Source organism: Crinia signifera, chromosome 2 (assembly GCF_055691185.1).
Source record: "Crinia signifera chromosome 2, ASM5569118v1, whole genome shotgun sequence".
NCBI lineage: Eukaryota > Metazoa > Chordata > Amphibia > Anura > Myobatrachidae > Crinia > Crinia signifera.
This window is the reverse complement of record NC_139218.1, coordinates 221,234,574-221,249,025: the sequence shown is the minus strand read 5'-3', so window position 1 is coordinate 221,249,025 and position 14,452 is coordinate 221,234,574. Positions and strand designations below refer to the sequence as shown.

General features: G+C 43.6%; 1 protein-coding gene across 1 annotated transcript in view; it reads left to right on the top strand.

Annotated features, from left to right (window-relative positions):
• The window catches only part of DHX40 (DEAH-box helicase 40), a 112,247-nt gene extending 99,993 nt beyond the window's left edge, over positions 1 to 12,254 (top strand). Inside the window, exon 18 of the mRNA XM_083173771.1 lies at positions 8,559 to 12,254. Within this exon, the coding sequence (XP_083029897.1) occupies positions 8,559 to 8,695 (137 nt within the window). The 3' untranslated portion in view covers positions 8,696 to 12,254. The remainder of the gene's footprint in view (positions 1 to 8,558) is intronic.
• The last annotated feature ends 2,198 nt before the right edge of the window (positions 12,255 to 14,452 follow it).

The following is a 14,452-nucleotide window of genomic DNA, read 5'->3' as shown; positions in this document are numbered from 1 at the left end:
AAACGCCCATCGGTAAATTATACTGAAGCCATCCTAGAGATGTGGGCTGCAGCGGGAGTTCAGTGTGACTACAGTGACAGGAGCCGGGTGCTGCACATAAAGCCACAGTGCTGCACGCGGCTCCTGTCACTGAAGAGGAGTTGGCACTTTGGTTTCACCCCTTGCCGGATGACATCTGGGTGTGGTCTGCACCCTCATTATGACACCACTTGGTAAAGGCCCTAATGCTTATTCACTTGCTGTCCGCTCCATTGTCAGTTTATTGTGTAACCAATTCCAAATTCAAGCAGTCTGGTCCCAGGCCTTGTGCCTCTTTTGTCCCGTATTTCTCAGCTCTCACATGCAGGACTCTTTTGATCCCGTTTTATTTGTGTGCGAAGCCTTTTTCACGCCATTCCCAGGACAGCATACCCAGGCAGCTATGGAAAGATGATTCACTTAACCCCTTCCTCGCTACCCCCTCCCCCTCATGTTTTTTCAATATTAACACTACATGGTTACTGACAGCAAAATCATTTAATAAGTGATCAGAGCAACCCAGGGAAAGACTTGATAAATAAGTTACCAGCAAGTCTCATGTTTGGAACATCATTCCCATGGCAGCACATCCAGATAAGATCATCAAAATGAAAAACTTGGAAGAGGCAATGGATTAAAAAGAAAAAGTTGCTAGAATTTAGTTTGAAAGAACATCAAAATGAGGTATGATTGCTTGTCTGTGCGGCACTACCTTTCCTGCGCAGGCGGGCCAGATGAACACTGGGGCAGAAAATGGGCGCACAGTTTATTTACACCTGTGGGACAGGATGTTGTTCCTTCAGTCACCTTCAGGAGCATCCACGCATTGTGTAATGCCTGCAGGATGGTGCTAAGTTGGTCCAGCAATTGCGACAATGACACACTTCCGGTAGCGGGTTATTTAAACCCTGGCTTTTTTTCTCATACTCCCACCTTGTGAAAGACACCCTTTGGTGCTAAAACATGTCAGCAAAGCATTTGGGGTATACGAGGGCCAAGGATAGGTCACAGTATTTTGGAGATCATCACCTTTCCCACATTGTTCCACATGGCACTTTTTAACCTTTTTATTACCATTTATACTATAAATAAATGCTTTGACATACGACACCATGGAAAGTTTATTTGTTTCGTATTGTATATGTTGATTACATTTGGAGAAACCGTAAATAAACCTTGATATGCCTCCAAAACACTTGTTTGTGTAAGTAATCCTGTAAGCATTATTCCAGATCCCCATACCTCTATGTATGTGCCATTTATGGTGGTGGGAACCCTGTTCCCAAAGATAACTTTATGTGGGGCAGATGTATTAAGCCTTAACGAGATAAATGCAAGGGTGATAAAGAGAGATAAACATCCAGCCAATCAGCTCCTTACTGACTTTTTTCAAACACAGCCTGTAACATAACAGTTAGCAGGTGATTGGCTGGACGTTTATCTCTCCTTATCACCCTTGCATTTATCTCTTGTTAAGGCTTAATACATCTGCCCCTATATGTTTTAACCACTTCTGTTTGCATGTAAGCATTACTTGTATTATACTCACAGGAGACGCTTCTTGTTAAATTCTGTTTTTATTTTTATATATGCACTTTTCTCTGCAATTGCACTTTTTTCCATGTAGCCCACATCTGATGAAATGGCCGGTGTGGCCATGAAACATTGATGTTAATGGAGCCTCATGTAATGTACACCACTTGTACCTGAATATGTATCTTTTTCAAATCCGTGGAGTGCCGACTTACTCTATTGCTTAGGCAAAGAACTGTTGTGATGTCTACTATGTCAGTCACCCCAGACGCTAACATGGTTATATCCTGGTTCCGACATGTTTAATACATGAGGATTCAGGAATTTTGGGAACCAGCATTTAGGAAGATCCCTTTCTGGTCCTACCATTCCAACATACAAATCTGTGAGAGAACACCTTGGCGCTGGACTTTTTTTTTTGGTTGATATTTATTCCGATTATATTGTACCCACAAGTTGTAATACTTGTTAGATACACCTGTTCAGCAGCCGAGTGATTGCGCCATTTTGTCTTGGCATAACTTTGTGCTCTGACATTACTAGCAACATACCTGTGGTGCTGGGCACACCCCAAGTGCCACACAATAGGCCCTTCATAAACTTCAGCCCAGGCACACATGGACCTTTTATCTATAGCTATCGACTTAACCCTTTGAGTACCAAGTCAATTTGTCAAAATAGGTGTGAAAATTGCCAAGAAAACATATTTATTCATCATCGTGACCTGTGATATTTACCATTTAGATAGGAAATAGAATGTTTTTTTACACAACTTTTTTATTTGAATTTATATAACAAATGTGAGTGACGCCGACATTTTTAGTGGCTTTTTGCACAACTCTCACAGAGATGTTGGCTCTCAGAGGGATAAGGACCATACACACTGGGTGATTTTGAGCTGAAAGCTGTTTTCTTTAACAGTTGGTCCTGCATTCAGCTCAAAAAAGTCGCCCAGTGTGTGGCCCAGCAATGAGCGGTGATCGCTTATGCGTGCGCCTGCATCATCGCCACCGCTGTGCTATGGAAATTCGCCCACCCAGGGAAAATCGCTTGGACAGGAAAAAAATCGCTCAATGTGTATGCACTGAGCAATTTTCAGCCCAGCGATTTTCTGCTTCATTACTGTGCATATAAGCTGGGCAAAAATGCCCAGTGTGTATGCAGCTTTAGTGCAATGTGTTCCTACTTTTTGGATTCCTCCTCTCTACGGAGACTGTTGGTCTCCAGTGCTGCCATTTGAATCCCTTCTGCTTTTTATCGAATTTGCTTGAAACACATTTAAATTCTATAAAAGTAGGATGTACAATATACCTTTTATTCCCCCGTCCATAACACCTACTCCAGAATTGACCTGCTTTTATGTGATAAGTGGACTTTACAACAATCTAAAAACATAACTATCCTCCCCATCACCTGGTCAGATCATGCCCCTTTATCTTGGAAATGGAGACTGCATAGCCACAGTGTGCCCCCCCCCCCCCCCCCCCCCGGCCGTGGCGTCTCTCGCCCCACCTTCTATCAGAGCCAATATCCAAGAAAATTATCTCTGATAATATCACCTCCTATTTTTCCTCCAACTCCCCCCATGATACATCCATCCCGAACCATTGGTGTGCCTTTAAGGCAGTCACCCGAGGTGCGGCTATCCAGGCTGGCGCAACCCTTAAAAAACAAAATGCCCAGAAGCAGCTGTTATCTGTTTCTGCCCATGTCTTTTTATGCTTTGTATTTTATGTCTAACATATGTACTCTGCCAATTTGATTGTATGTTTGCAGAACTCCCCCCCTCCCCCCACACTTGTACCTCCTATCCCCCCTACCCTTTCTCTTTTTTTCTGTACCCCCCCCTATAATTGCATTCAATAAAAATATTGATGTTAAAAAAAAAAGTAGGATGTACAGTAGGGATGCCAAAAGCAGTAAGGCGGGTGGAAGCGGTACAGCAGCCTGCTGTTCAGCGTGACCTTTGACATCACGTCATGCTGCCTACAACCATGGGGTCATGTGCAGCCAGACTGTGACTGAGCCATATATTCAAGTTGCGCAGCGCTGCCTGGCATTTAAAAAGTAAATCAGGGAATCCCTGAATTGAAGGCTACATTCCTGTCTACATTCCTGTGTTAAATTCCCTTTGAATCTAGGCCAAAATCCCATATAATATATCCATATAATATACAGTAGTGGTACAGTATTCAAATTATAATTTACAGTAACGTGACTTAAAATATCCTTATAATTTACAGGATGTGATACAATTTTCAATATATAATTTACAATTGAGTATATATTATAGTACATACATTTCCCCCTTCACTTTAATTATAATGACTCCTAATTGAAATGTTTCTAGTATTGTAGCCTTTTGTTTATATTGGAGGAATAGAGGAAGTGAGCAACTTGGTGGATTATAGTGATTTGTAATGTGGGACACTGTTAGGGTGGGTACATACCAGAATGACAGCCAATTAGTCCCAATGTTCAGATCTCATTCCCGTCGCACATTACACGCAGGGCTGCCATCAGAAATTGTGGGGCCCAGAACTGACAAAATAGGAAAGCCCCCCCCCCCCCCCCCAACCACCACCTATTGTTACACAAAAAAATTTAGTCAGATATTATAGCCACACCCCTCTAGTCGGCGCCTCATGGATGGCGCACAACATAAAAACAAAAAAACTAAAAGAGACCTGCCACATATTTTATAAAGGTACGTTGTACCATGCTTAAAAAAGGGTGTACCTTGCCCTTAGTAATAATGCTACCTATACACATAATGTGACCAGTAGCAGCAGTTACGCAACAAAACTCTTTGGTGTCATGTGCCAGAATATGAATTGATGCAACCCCCTCCAGGATTACACAACCGTAATGTCCATTGCACACTGAAATGCCCATTACATAATATACATCACACTGTAATTCCTATTACATATTAAGCCACACACCGTACAGCCCATAACACATTATGCCACACACCGTAATGTGCATTACACGTTATGCCCCACCTTGCAATGTCCATTACAAATGATGCCCCACACTGTAATGCCTATTAGACAATATGCCACACGCTGTAATGTCCATTACATAATATGACAAACACATTGCAATTCGCTGTTGGCTGGTTCCAGTGTGTCAGATCCTTGAAGAAGCATCCTAGCGACGTGAAAAACGTTGGGTCGTTTAAAAAGAATCCTCAGAGAAGAGAAGACCTGTCAGACGTTTGCCCGCTATATCTACAAGCTGCCGAAGAGACGGTGACGTCACCCGCCGAAGCTCCGACACGCTGGAACCAGCCAACAGCGCATTGCTGCTGCATCACCCGGCTGCACACGGAAGCTCCGAAAACGCACTCCAGGTACTTTAGACAGAGTTAGCATAGTACAGGTCAAACCTCTGGGACTTTCAAAACACCTTAAAAGGGGCTGTAAAACATTATCGCCATTTTTTTGTTCAATTTGTTTATTTATTTTTATTATTTTTTCTATTTGTATTATTTTGCATTCTATTCTCCTTTTTCTCTATTCTGTTGTACTTGTCTACACTATATCTCAATCCCCCCCCTCTCCATTAACCCCCAATCAAGCGCTGGTCTACCTTTTGCCCCTCCATAAGCAAATCTCCATAATACTATCAGTTCCTACATACTTGTCTTGTTCTCTGCCCAGCTTGGCATGGTGTTCATTCTTCAGGAGCAATGGGTGGAACATGGTACCCCATAGCAAAGCTTTGGATATGACCCTGTGATGCCACACCTATCTTCTGGACCTTCCATCAGAAGATTCAAGTCACAGCTTCACTCCTGTATATGGTCAGATTAAGTTTCCCGTGTTCTCCTGGGGATGGTGACCAGGGAATTCCAGACTCTGAAACAGCAGTAATTCCACTATTGTCTTGAGCCTCCATCTGGGATATCATCCTAGCTTGCCTCATGGATATTACTCAATACTTCTAAAGTCACGATGAAAGTCCAACATATTCCCTCCACTCTGCTAGCCAGCAAGGTTATAGACAGCAATACTAAGAACTTTTCTAGATGTCCCAGGAATGGATTCTGGTACTTGTGTATTATCACGGCTCCCATCTCATCCCATCTCATTGCATATCATAAGGCTTATGATGGTATGCAATGAGATGAGATGTGCTGCGATGGGACCCGATCTTATACAATTTAAAATTGTATACCATTGTATATGGCATACGATGAGATGAGATTTTAAATTGTATAAGCACACTAATGGGTGCTTTCAATGTTAATTGGCCCCCCTATAAGATTTTTAATTGTATAAGCACCCTAATGGGTGCTTACAATGTTAAATGCACCCCCACACCACCACCACTATCAACGCCAACCCGAAGCGTGGCGAGCGCAGCGGTACGCGTCCTCCGACCTTTTTATACCCCCACTATCCATGTCGGCGTGGAGTTGACTTTATATAGTGTGGCGAGCGCAGCGAGGGGACGCGTAATACATGTAAAGTAAAACGCGGCCCCTCGCGGGGAACGCTGCGCTCGCCACGCTTCGGGCTCGCTGCGCTCGCCACACTATATAAAATCAACTCCACGCCGACATGGATAGTGGGAGTATGAAAAGGTTGGAGGACGTGTACCGCCGCCCATCGCGGGCTCGCTGCGCTCGCCACGCTTCGGGTTGGCGTTGATAGTGGGGGTGCATTTAAAATTGTAAGCACCCATTAGGGTGCTTATACAATTAAAAATCTTATAGGGGGGCCAATTAACATTGAAAGCAACCATTAGTGTGCTTATACAATTTAAAATCTCATCTCCTCTCATCTCATTGTATGCCATTGTATGCCATATACAATGGTATACAATTTTAAATTGTATAAGATGCCATAAGATGGAAATCGTGGGAGCCGTGATAATACACAAGTACCTGGATTCTTAAATTAAAAATGCATGGACCCCAAAGCAAAAGTAAAATTTGCAAATGTTTTACATTTTTGTAATTTTTTTTTTTATTTTTTTACATTGTTTTACATTTTTTACATTAGTTTTTTACATTTGCTTAAGAGAGGTGTGCATATACCTAAGCAAATATTTGAATAAGTGCAAATGTGGACAAAGTATATAATTGGCTTATCTGTTAGTTAAACAGTTTGTATTTAAATATTTTTTTTTTTAGAATATATAAGTAAACATTTGTTTTAATGTAGTTGGAGGACAGAGTGGCACGCAGGGCTGCCACTACATATTGTGGGGCCCAGGACAGCCCAGACAGGCCGGGACCCCCCCCCCCCCCCCCCCCCCAAAAAAAAAAAACATTGGTGGGCAGTGGTTATCCCCCCGCCCCCGGGCCTTTTAACTTACTGTCGGTGCCTTAAGGCTGGGTCTGGCAGCTCCTCTCTCCTCTGTCACGCGCGGCTCCTCTGTCACTCAACTCTGCTGTCCGGGAGGTAGTGGGGACACCCGCTGCCTTCTCTCCCCTCTACGCGGCTGGGCACCAGAACATACTCCCGCCATCCATTCCTGCACCCCCACTGTTACAGCTGCAGCGGGCTCGTCTTCACAGCCGGCTCTCTCCTGCGGTCCACTCCTCCCCTCCACTTCCTGGGGACCTCTGACCCTGTCGCACCTGGCCTCTCTTTGCACCGTCCTGATCACCAATCCCCACCAGGCTTTCTCTCTCCTGCCCGGGTGAGTCCCACCTCCTCCCTTCCAGCGTCCGCAGTGATGGGGGAGCCGGGCGGTGGACGGGCGGGTGGGTGACTGCTGCTGGATAAAGTTGCCTGGGCCCCCAGAGCTGGCGGGGCCCGGGACTCAAGTACACCCAGACCCCCCCTGTCGGCAGCCCTGGTGGCACATACTATAATCCATTATTTCTATGTTCATTAAGAGTTATTACAGTACTTAAAAGACCCTCAAAATTGATGGCTTCTGCAATGTACTTTCACTTTGAGCTGTGACGGTTTTTAGCCTACAAACTTTCCTCTGTCTTCCCTGCTCCCTCTCTCCATATCCAGCAAGGTGGAAACAGATCAGTGTCCCTGCAAAAATATATTTTATTTTTTGTTATGACATCTTTTAGCACACAATGGAGTAATTTGGGCCATCAAGTGACATCTAGTGGCCAGTGACGGTACTTCACATCTTAGAGGAGTAGTTAGCCTTTTATATAGATATGTGGATAGTTCAACAACCGGCATGGTTCCATGCAATACAGCATGTACATAGGTGTCAAATGGATAGTGTGAGTAGGCAGGGGTCTGTATTTAGTGATATTTAATGATGTATATAGTATTGTGACATGCAACCAAAGTCCTTACACGGCCAGGTATGATAAAGAATAGGAGTGCATGCTCCCAAGAAACATATACAGAACACAGTCCAGCACTTACAGAATGTATATGTTCAGGGTGACGTAACATGCCGAAAAAGTGTTATATTTCATGGTCAATGGTAAGGAGCAATCCAGGTAGAATCATAGCATAAGAATATTGGGTCAGTAACCGCAGTCCAATAAGGAAATCTATCCCTCACAGAAAGCATTGAGTAGGACTTGTAGATGGGCAGTTATTAAACCACAATTTCACAAATGAGGAGAATATATTATGCATATCAGCCATTATAGTTTACGGTAAACACCCTTGCTTTAGTTATCACTGTGATTAAGACGACTGCCTATTAGTTACAGTGATAGAAAATTTCTACACGCCCTTATTGAAATTACAGTCTTTTGCAATGTAATACTGGAAGTCAATATAAATCACATGAGACCTTAATATGACCTTAAAACCAGTAGAAAATCTTTTTTCATGGATGATGATAGTATATAAGAGTAACGGACAGTCCGTTGGAATACTTTTATAAGCAGTTGACCTGATAGTATGTTGTTCACCCTCTTGCCTGCTAAACCCCCATAAATTATGAATGCTCTACTTTAAATAGTGAATTCTTTATGATGTAATCTACTTTTAGTATTAAGTGATCTGATGTAATCATTCATTTTTTATTCTATAAGTAAAACACAAGTTGTGTTTTCTTCCCAGATATATTTGAAGCCTCACTGAAAAAATTGCAGAAGAGAAACGATGAACAGTCTATATCTGATGCGAGAGCCCGCTTCCTGCATCGTAAGCAACAGAAATGTCATCATGCAGGTGACCAGCCACTGGAAAGTAGCTGACAGACACTCTATATTCTCTTGGAGAAATATTATGTACAGAATATACAGTAAGCAATAGTTGGCAAAAGAGCATTTGATCAGTGTATTAAAAAAAAAGGGTAATGGCTTGTTTTCTTTATTAGTTTGTTTTATTTTGAATAAATACTGGATTTCGGGTAAAATATAATACTTGTAAAAATCTTCTTATTGTGATACATATAGTGTATCATGGACACGTGATTTTTGTCTATAATCATGGGATCATTGATTACTGCCTACTCTTATTATATTAGTGTTTGGCAGAATTCCCCATGTACACAACTGCTGCACATTTCAATTTCAGGTATTCAATTGGGTGTGCGGTAAAAAATCTTGCGTACCTCGCAACCAGTATTGGATTAATGTGGGTGTGCATGCTCCCAATACCCACGGTATCCAGTTTACCAAAAGAATGGTTGCAGAATTTTCAGCATTGAAAATCGTTTGGCTTGTGAACGTAAAAAGAAAAATGATACTCCCATGCCTGGTGGTTTCCATGTCTCTCGGTGGTCTTCCCTCCATGTTCTCAGTGGGGCAGTGTTATCACTAGGGGGGGGTACAGGTCGGACACAAGGGGTGACACTACAGTGCTGACCAGCTCAGAGACAAGAGACAGGTGCTGCACTGTAATGCTGCTTTCAGACTGCATAACTGGCTTTGACCCTGTATTTGAAAACGTTTCGAAAAATGGGTTTGCCAGGTAAAACCCCTTTCACACCGCATCTCTTAAACGGTATATTACCGTTTAAGTGCCGTTTTTTTTTACTTGGCAGACCTTCCCCCCCCCCCCCCCCCCCCGCGTACCTTGACAGCCAGCCGGCATACCTCGCTGTTGACAGGGGAGCCGGGATCTGATGCTGCAGCAGGGAGGACATGAGCACCTGGGCCAGCAGCGCTGCGGGGGGTGGGGGCGCCCCCGGCGCACAGGGCCAGGACCACAGCCAGCACACCCACTCCGGCAGCCGCAGCACGGCCACCCGCCACCCGCAGCCGCCTGGAGCGGATCTCCTGGCGCAGATTCTGTGTCATGCTGCCCCACACTGCCCATGTGCCCTCCAGAGGTAGATGACGGCGGCAAAGAGCGGGGCGCAGTACACCAGCACCAGGTACACAGTCACATCAGCGCCCGGACCTTCACACGTACCAGCCAGACAGGCGCGCCCCCCCCCCGTGTGCCTGGCTCGGATATGCAGCAGTGAGGGATCCAGCCCGCCGTCCTGCACAGCAGCCAGCCCCCTGGCAGCACGGAGCCAGTGTAGGCGGCGGTCCGGAGAAGAGCAGCAGCAGTAGGTCTGTGCACTCAGGTTGAGTAGCAGTGGGTATACAAAGGGGGAGAGGTCCCGGCAGCGGCTACTCCTTTCAGACCGCACAGATTTAAAACGGTTAAAAATCGGCAAAATACCGTTTTTTTTGTGCGGTCCGAAAGGGGCATTAAGATTACCTGGCTCCTGTCACATTGTAGGAGCTTGCAGTGCAGTGTAACTGGTCCTCTGGTTCAGCCCAGCAGCTCTGGCCCCCTACAGTGACAAAAAACTAGTTCTGGCCATGCCTCCATTTCCCATGTGCCCAGCTTTGCAGCGCAAACTATGTTTAGCTGCACAGGGTAAAGGTAGGGGTCCTGCTGCACTGGGGAGGTGTTTGTTCTCCCGAGGCTCTCATTGTGGTTGGCTCTCAAAACAGCGTAATTTAGCGGCTTTGCGAGTCTTGTAGCGCCACCCGTCGTTCGCCCGGATACCTTCCCTTCCTTAATTTACATACACATCCATTCGCAGCCTTGCGTGGGTGGCTGACCATATGAATTATTTCAGAAGCACTCGCTAATCTAAGTCACTCTGGTGACTTAAGGTGGCCATACACACGCAGATTTATCTTCAGATCTGTCTGGTTGGAACAAAAACATGGTTATGAATGAGAGCAAATGACAGTTGACCATTTGCTTGGAAATGCTGGAAAACTGCCAATCTGTCACTCATCACCATAACCATGTTTTTGGTCCAACCAGCCAGATCTGAAGATAAATCTTACTAGTGTATGGGCACCTTAAGATTAACAGCACCCTGCTCCGTGAACAGGGCGGGCAGCTGACATCCGGTGACGTCAGATGCCCGCTTATGGAAGCCAGGTAGCCACCCCCGTTCGCATGGGGACACGTCCGTTGGTATGCACAGGAAACACTGGGCATTTGCATGTGAACGTCCCCTGCCCACCTCCTGTATTCCCACTCCGCTGCAAGCGCGTCAGAGACTATGCAAGTCTCTGAGGGCGCCCAGCACAAAATACCTGCATATACGCTTATGCGCATGCGCAGATCTTCCCCATTGGCCACCGTTATGGATTTGCAATAGGGCAAATCGATTAGAATCGCTTAGCATATATAGTCCAGATTCTGTTGCTGTATGAAGTGCACACCAGTACAGAAGTTGAGTAATTACTTACTAATTAATCTAATTCAAAACTTCAAATAGCTAACTTAGTGCTCAGGGTGGCTGCCAGAGCTTCCTGGTGATTTTTCCTTAAAATATATATATATATATATATATATATATATATATATATATATATATATATATATATATCACCTCCAGGGACCAGCACATACAGGTTTATACATCAGCAGATAAAGCAGACTCAGTACACTGAGTTAGTGCAAGCTTTCGGGCTTTATTACCCCCTTCGTCAGGCAGCAGTACTGACCCCCTGCCACATGCCGTTTCCCCCTCACTATGTTTTTGGAGTGAGGGGGAAACAGTGTGCGGCCGCTAAAACAGCGAGGTTCGCGGCTAAATGCCTCGGGCTCCCTGCATTATCCACAAGCCTCACTGTTTGGGGAATCCTCACTGTCCACCGACAGCGAGGATTTCCCTCCCATGTTAAATAGGGCGAGCAGCCAGTGCAGGGGTTAAACAGCGAGGAACACTTGTTTATGGCGATCCCCGCCGTTTAACCCCCTCACGGCCACATTGAATACACCCCAGTATTGGAGTATGGGAGTTATCAATCAGTGTAAACAGTGCTTACATATACACATTATTATCTCTTTCAGCATTACATATATAAAAAATAAGTGCCACTCCTAGAACTTGTTTGAAAATTGTGTGATAACTATAGCAAAGTCCAAACACATGCATTTTCCCAGCAGCCTAGCAGTCACATATATTAAGTCAACTGTACAATGCGGAAGCAGGAAACAACATCTTTGTACATAATGTTATGTCTACACATATATAGGATCATGCAAAGTGTGGCCAGCTCAGGGCTTGGGACTTGCTAGATTGTGAGAACAATTAGAAAGCATTGCGTCAGAATTGTATAAATAAGTACAATATTCCTACATGGAAACTGTTCATTTAAATAAATACTCTGTATATAAGGAACAATTTTGCATACCATTTTAAAACCACATGGGTCCAGACAATCCCTTATGTATTAGTGCCAAACAAATGTTTTTTTTTTTCAACAAATGTATATTTACAGGTTTTATAGCTTGTATTAACTGTTATTTTTATATAATACAAATTAAAAAAAAGTTGTCTCCTTTGAATCTTTGCACTTATGTTAAATATTTTTTTTTTGACAAAAAATGTATATGTTTTATTTAAAGTAACATAATATATTCTTTAAAAAAAATTGACAACTATTACTGCTATGTATACTAGAAAAACTATAGAAAAACCAATTGAATCCATTCATACAAATATTTGATAGTAACGTTCGGGATCCTATCCCTAACCGCCCTCTCCCACAGCCTAACCCTAGACATCCCCTTCCGCATCCTAATCCTAATTTACCCCTTATGCAGCCTAACCCCACCCCTACAGCCTAATCCTAACCCTCTGCGTTGTGCCTAACCCTAATTGTCCCCTCTTGCAGGATTCTGCATGTCGGTATTGTGACTGTCTGGATCCTGACCGTTTCCAACACTCCACCAGATAGGAATATTCCATATTGAATTTAAAATTATGCAAAAATAGCTGGATTTCTTTCATTTAGGTTTGTCTAATGGTGCCCACACATGCACCGATCCCGGGGGTGCGCGCTCCCGCGGCACCTCATCGCACAGTACAAAAAGTATGTGCTGCACATACTTTTTGTACTAGCTTTTTATCGCATCGCATGCGCAAGGCATACGATGCGATGCTATGTGTGCTAGTTAAGCACAGAACGCACGCCGGGATCGATGCGTCTGTGGGCACCTTTAGAGTGGAGGAGATCTGGATGCTACGAATGCCACAAAGGTTTATTGGTCAATTCAGACACAACATTTAGGGACTAGGAAAACAATGAAACACTACATAGCCAGGATGCTTTTTGACGTTTCAGCCTTTACTTCAGCTTTTATCAAAACAGTTTACATGAAATAACAGTGTACACTCCCCTCTATAAATAGAGCAGAACCATGAGTTTGTGCTAGGACAGCGGCCATTGCTCTCTGCCCATCTCCAGCAGGTAGGCATGACGTCACTGACCGAGACTGTTGCCGTGGTAACCGGTCAGCAGTGTGTGATTCTGTGTAAATGAATAAAGTTAAATTGAAAAAAATTAGCTTAATGTAAAAAAAAGCTTATACACCTAATAATTTTATCTAAGTGGACCATATATATATACTAAGTGTAGTACTAACGTACTGGGTAATACCGCTGACTGTGCCACAAACTCATGATAACACTTCACAAAAAAAATGAACAGGGTGAAAAACATAATGCTGCGGAGTACCTATTTAAAGTGACAGTGCATATATCAATTAAAAAAAAAAAAATTATACCATACATAAGAAAACACTTAGAGGGGGACTTTAGCACAGTGAACTAAGCAAAAAAAAAAAGTAATTGGACTGTAGTGTAAAAAATTGATGTAAGCTTCTACACTCTAAGTCACAACTAAATACAAATTTAACACTCTATAGCCTGCCAGTGTAAATCGCTTGACTACCTTGTCAATAAGATTCAATTACAAACGCACCAGTCGGTAAGCAATTAAAGAGTATATATTATAAAAAGCAGTGTAGGCTCAGTTGCTCATTTAAACCCTTAGGGGCCAGAGTATCTAATTTAAAAATCCATCTGGCCTCGAGTTGCAACAGCTTCTTACCCCTATCACCTCCACTAGGTAAAGTGGGTACCTGGTCAATGATCGTATAACTGTTGATAGAGCATGTTGCTGTAGTGCAAAGTGGCGAGCGAGCAGTTGGTTGGTCTCTTGTTCCCTTTTTGATGGCTGCTCGTATAGCCGAGCGATGGTTCGCCATCCTTTCCTCAAAGGGCCGCTCCATTTTACCCACATATACTAAAGAACAGGGGCAAAAAATGATGTACACTACGAAGTTAGATGTACATGACAAATTTAATTTGATAGGGATTCTTATCCCGGAATGAGGGTGGGGGAACTTTGTGCCCTGCCTGCATAAAGCTACACGTTGTGCAATTTGGGTTTTTGGTGCAACCCTTTTTCCCTTTACCTAGGAACATGGTTGGAGATTTTTTTCCCTAAATTTGTGATGTCTGTCCTAACAAGTAGATCCTTCAAGTTTCGACCTCTCTTATAGGCCGGCATCAGTGAGATCGTTTCCATACACCAACACACAAAAATGGATTAAGACTTAGCCAGCGCTTGGAGTTTTGATCAATACCAGGGTTCCTCCCATATAGCATGTAGAGAAAATGGGAAAGAAATGGTACATACAATAGTGAAGTACGTTTAAAACAATACAACACACTTTAATAATAAGAACACATCATTTTT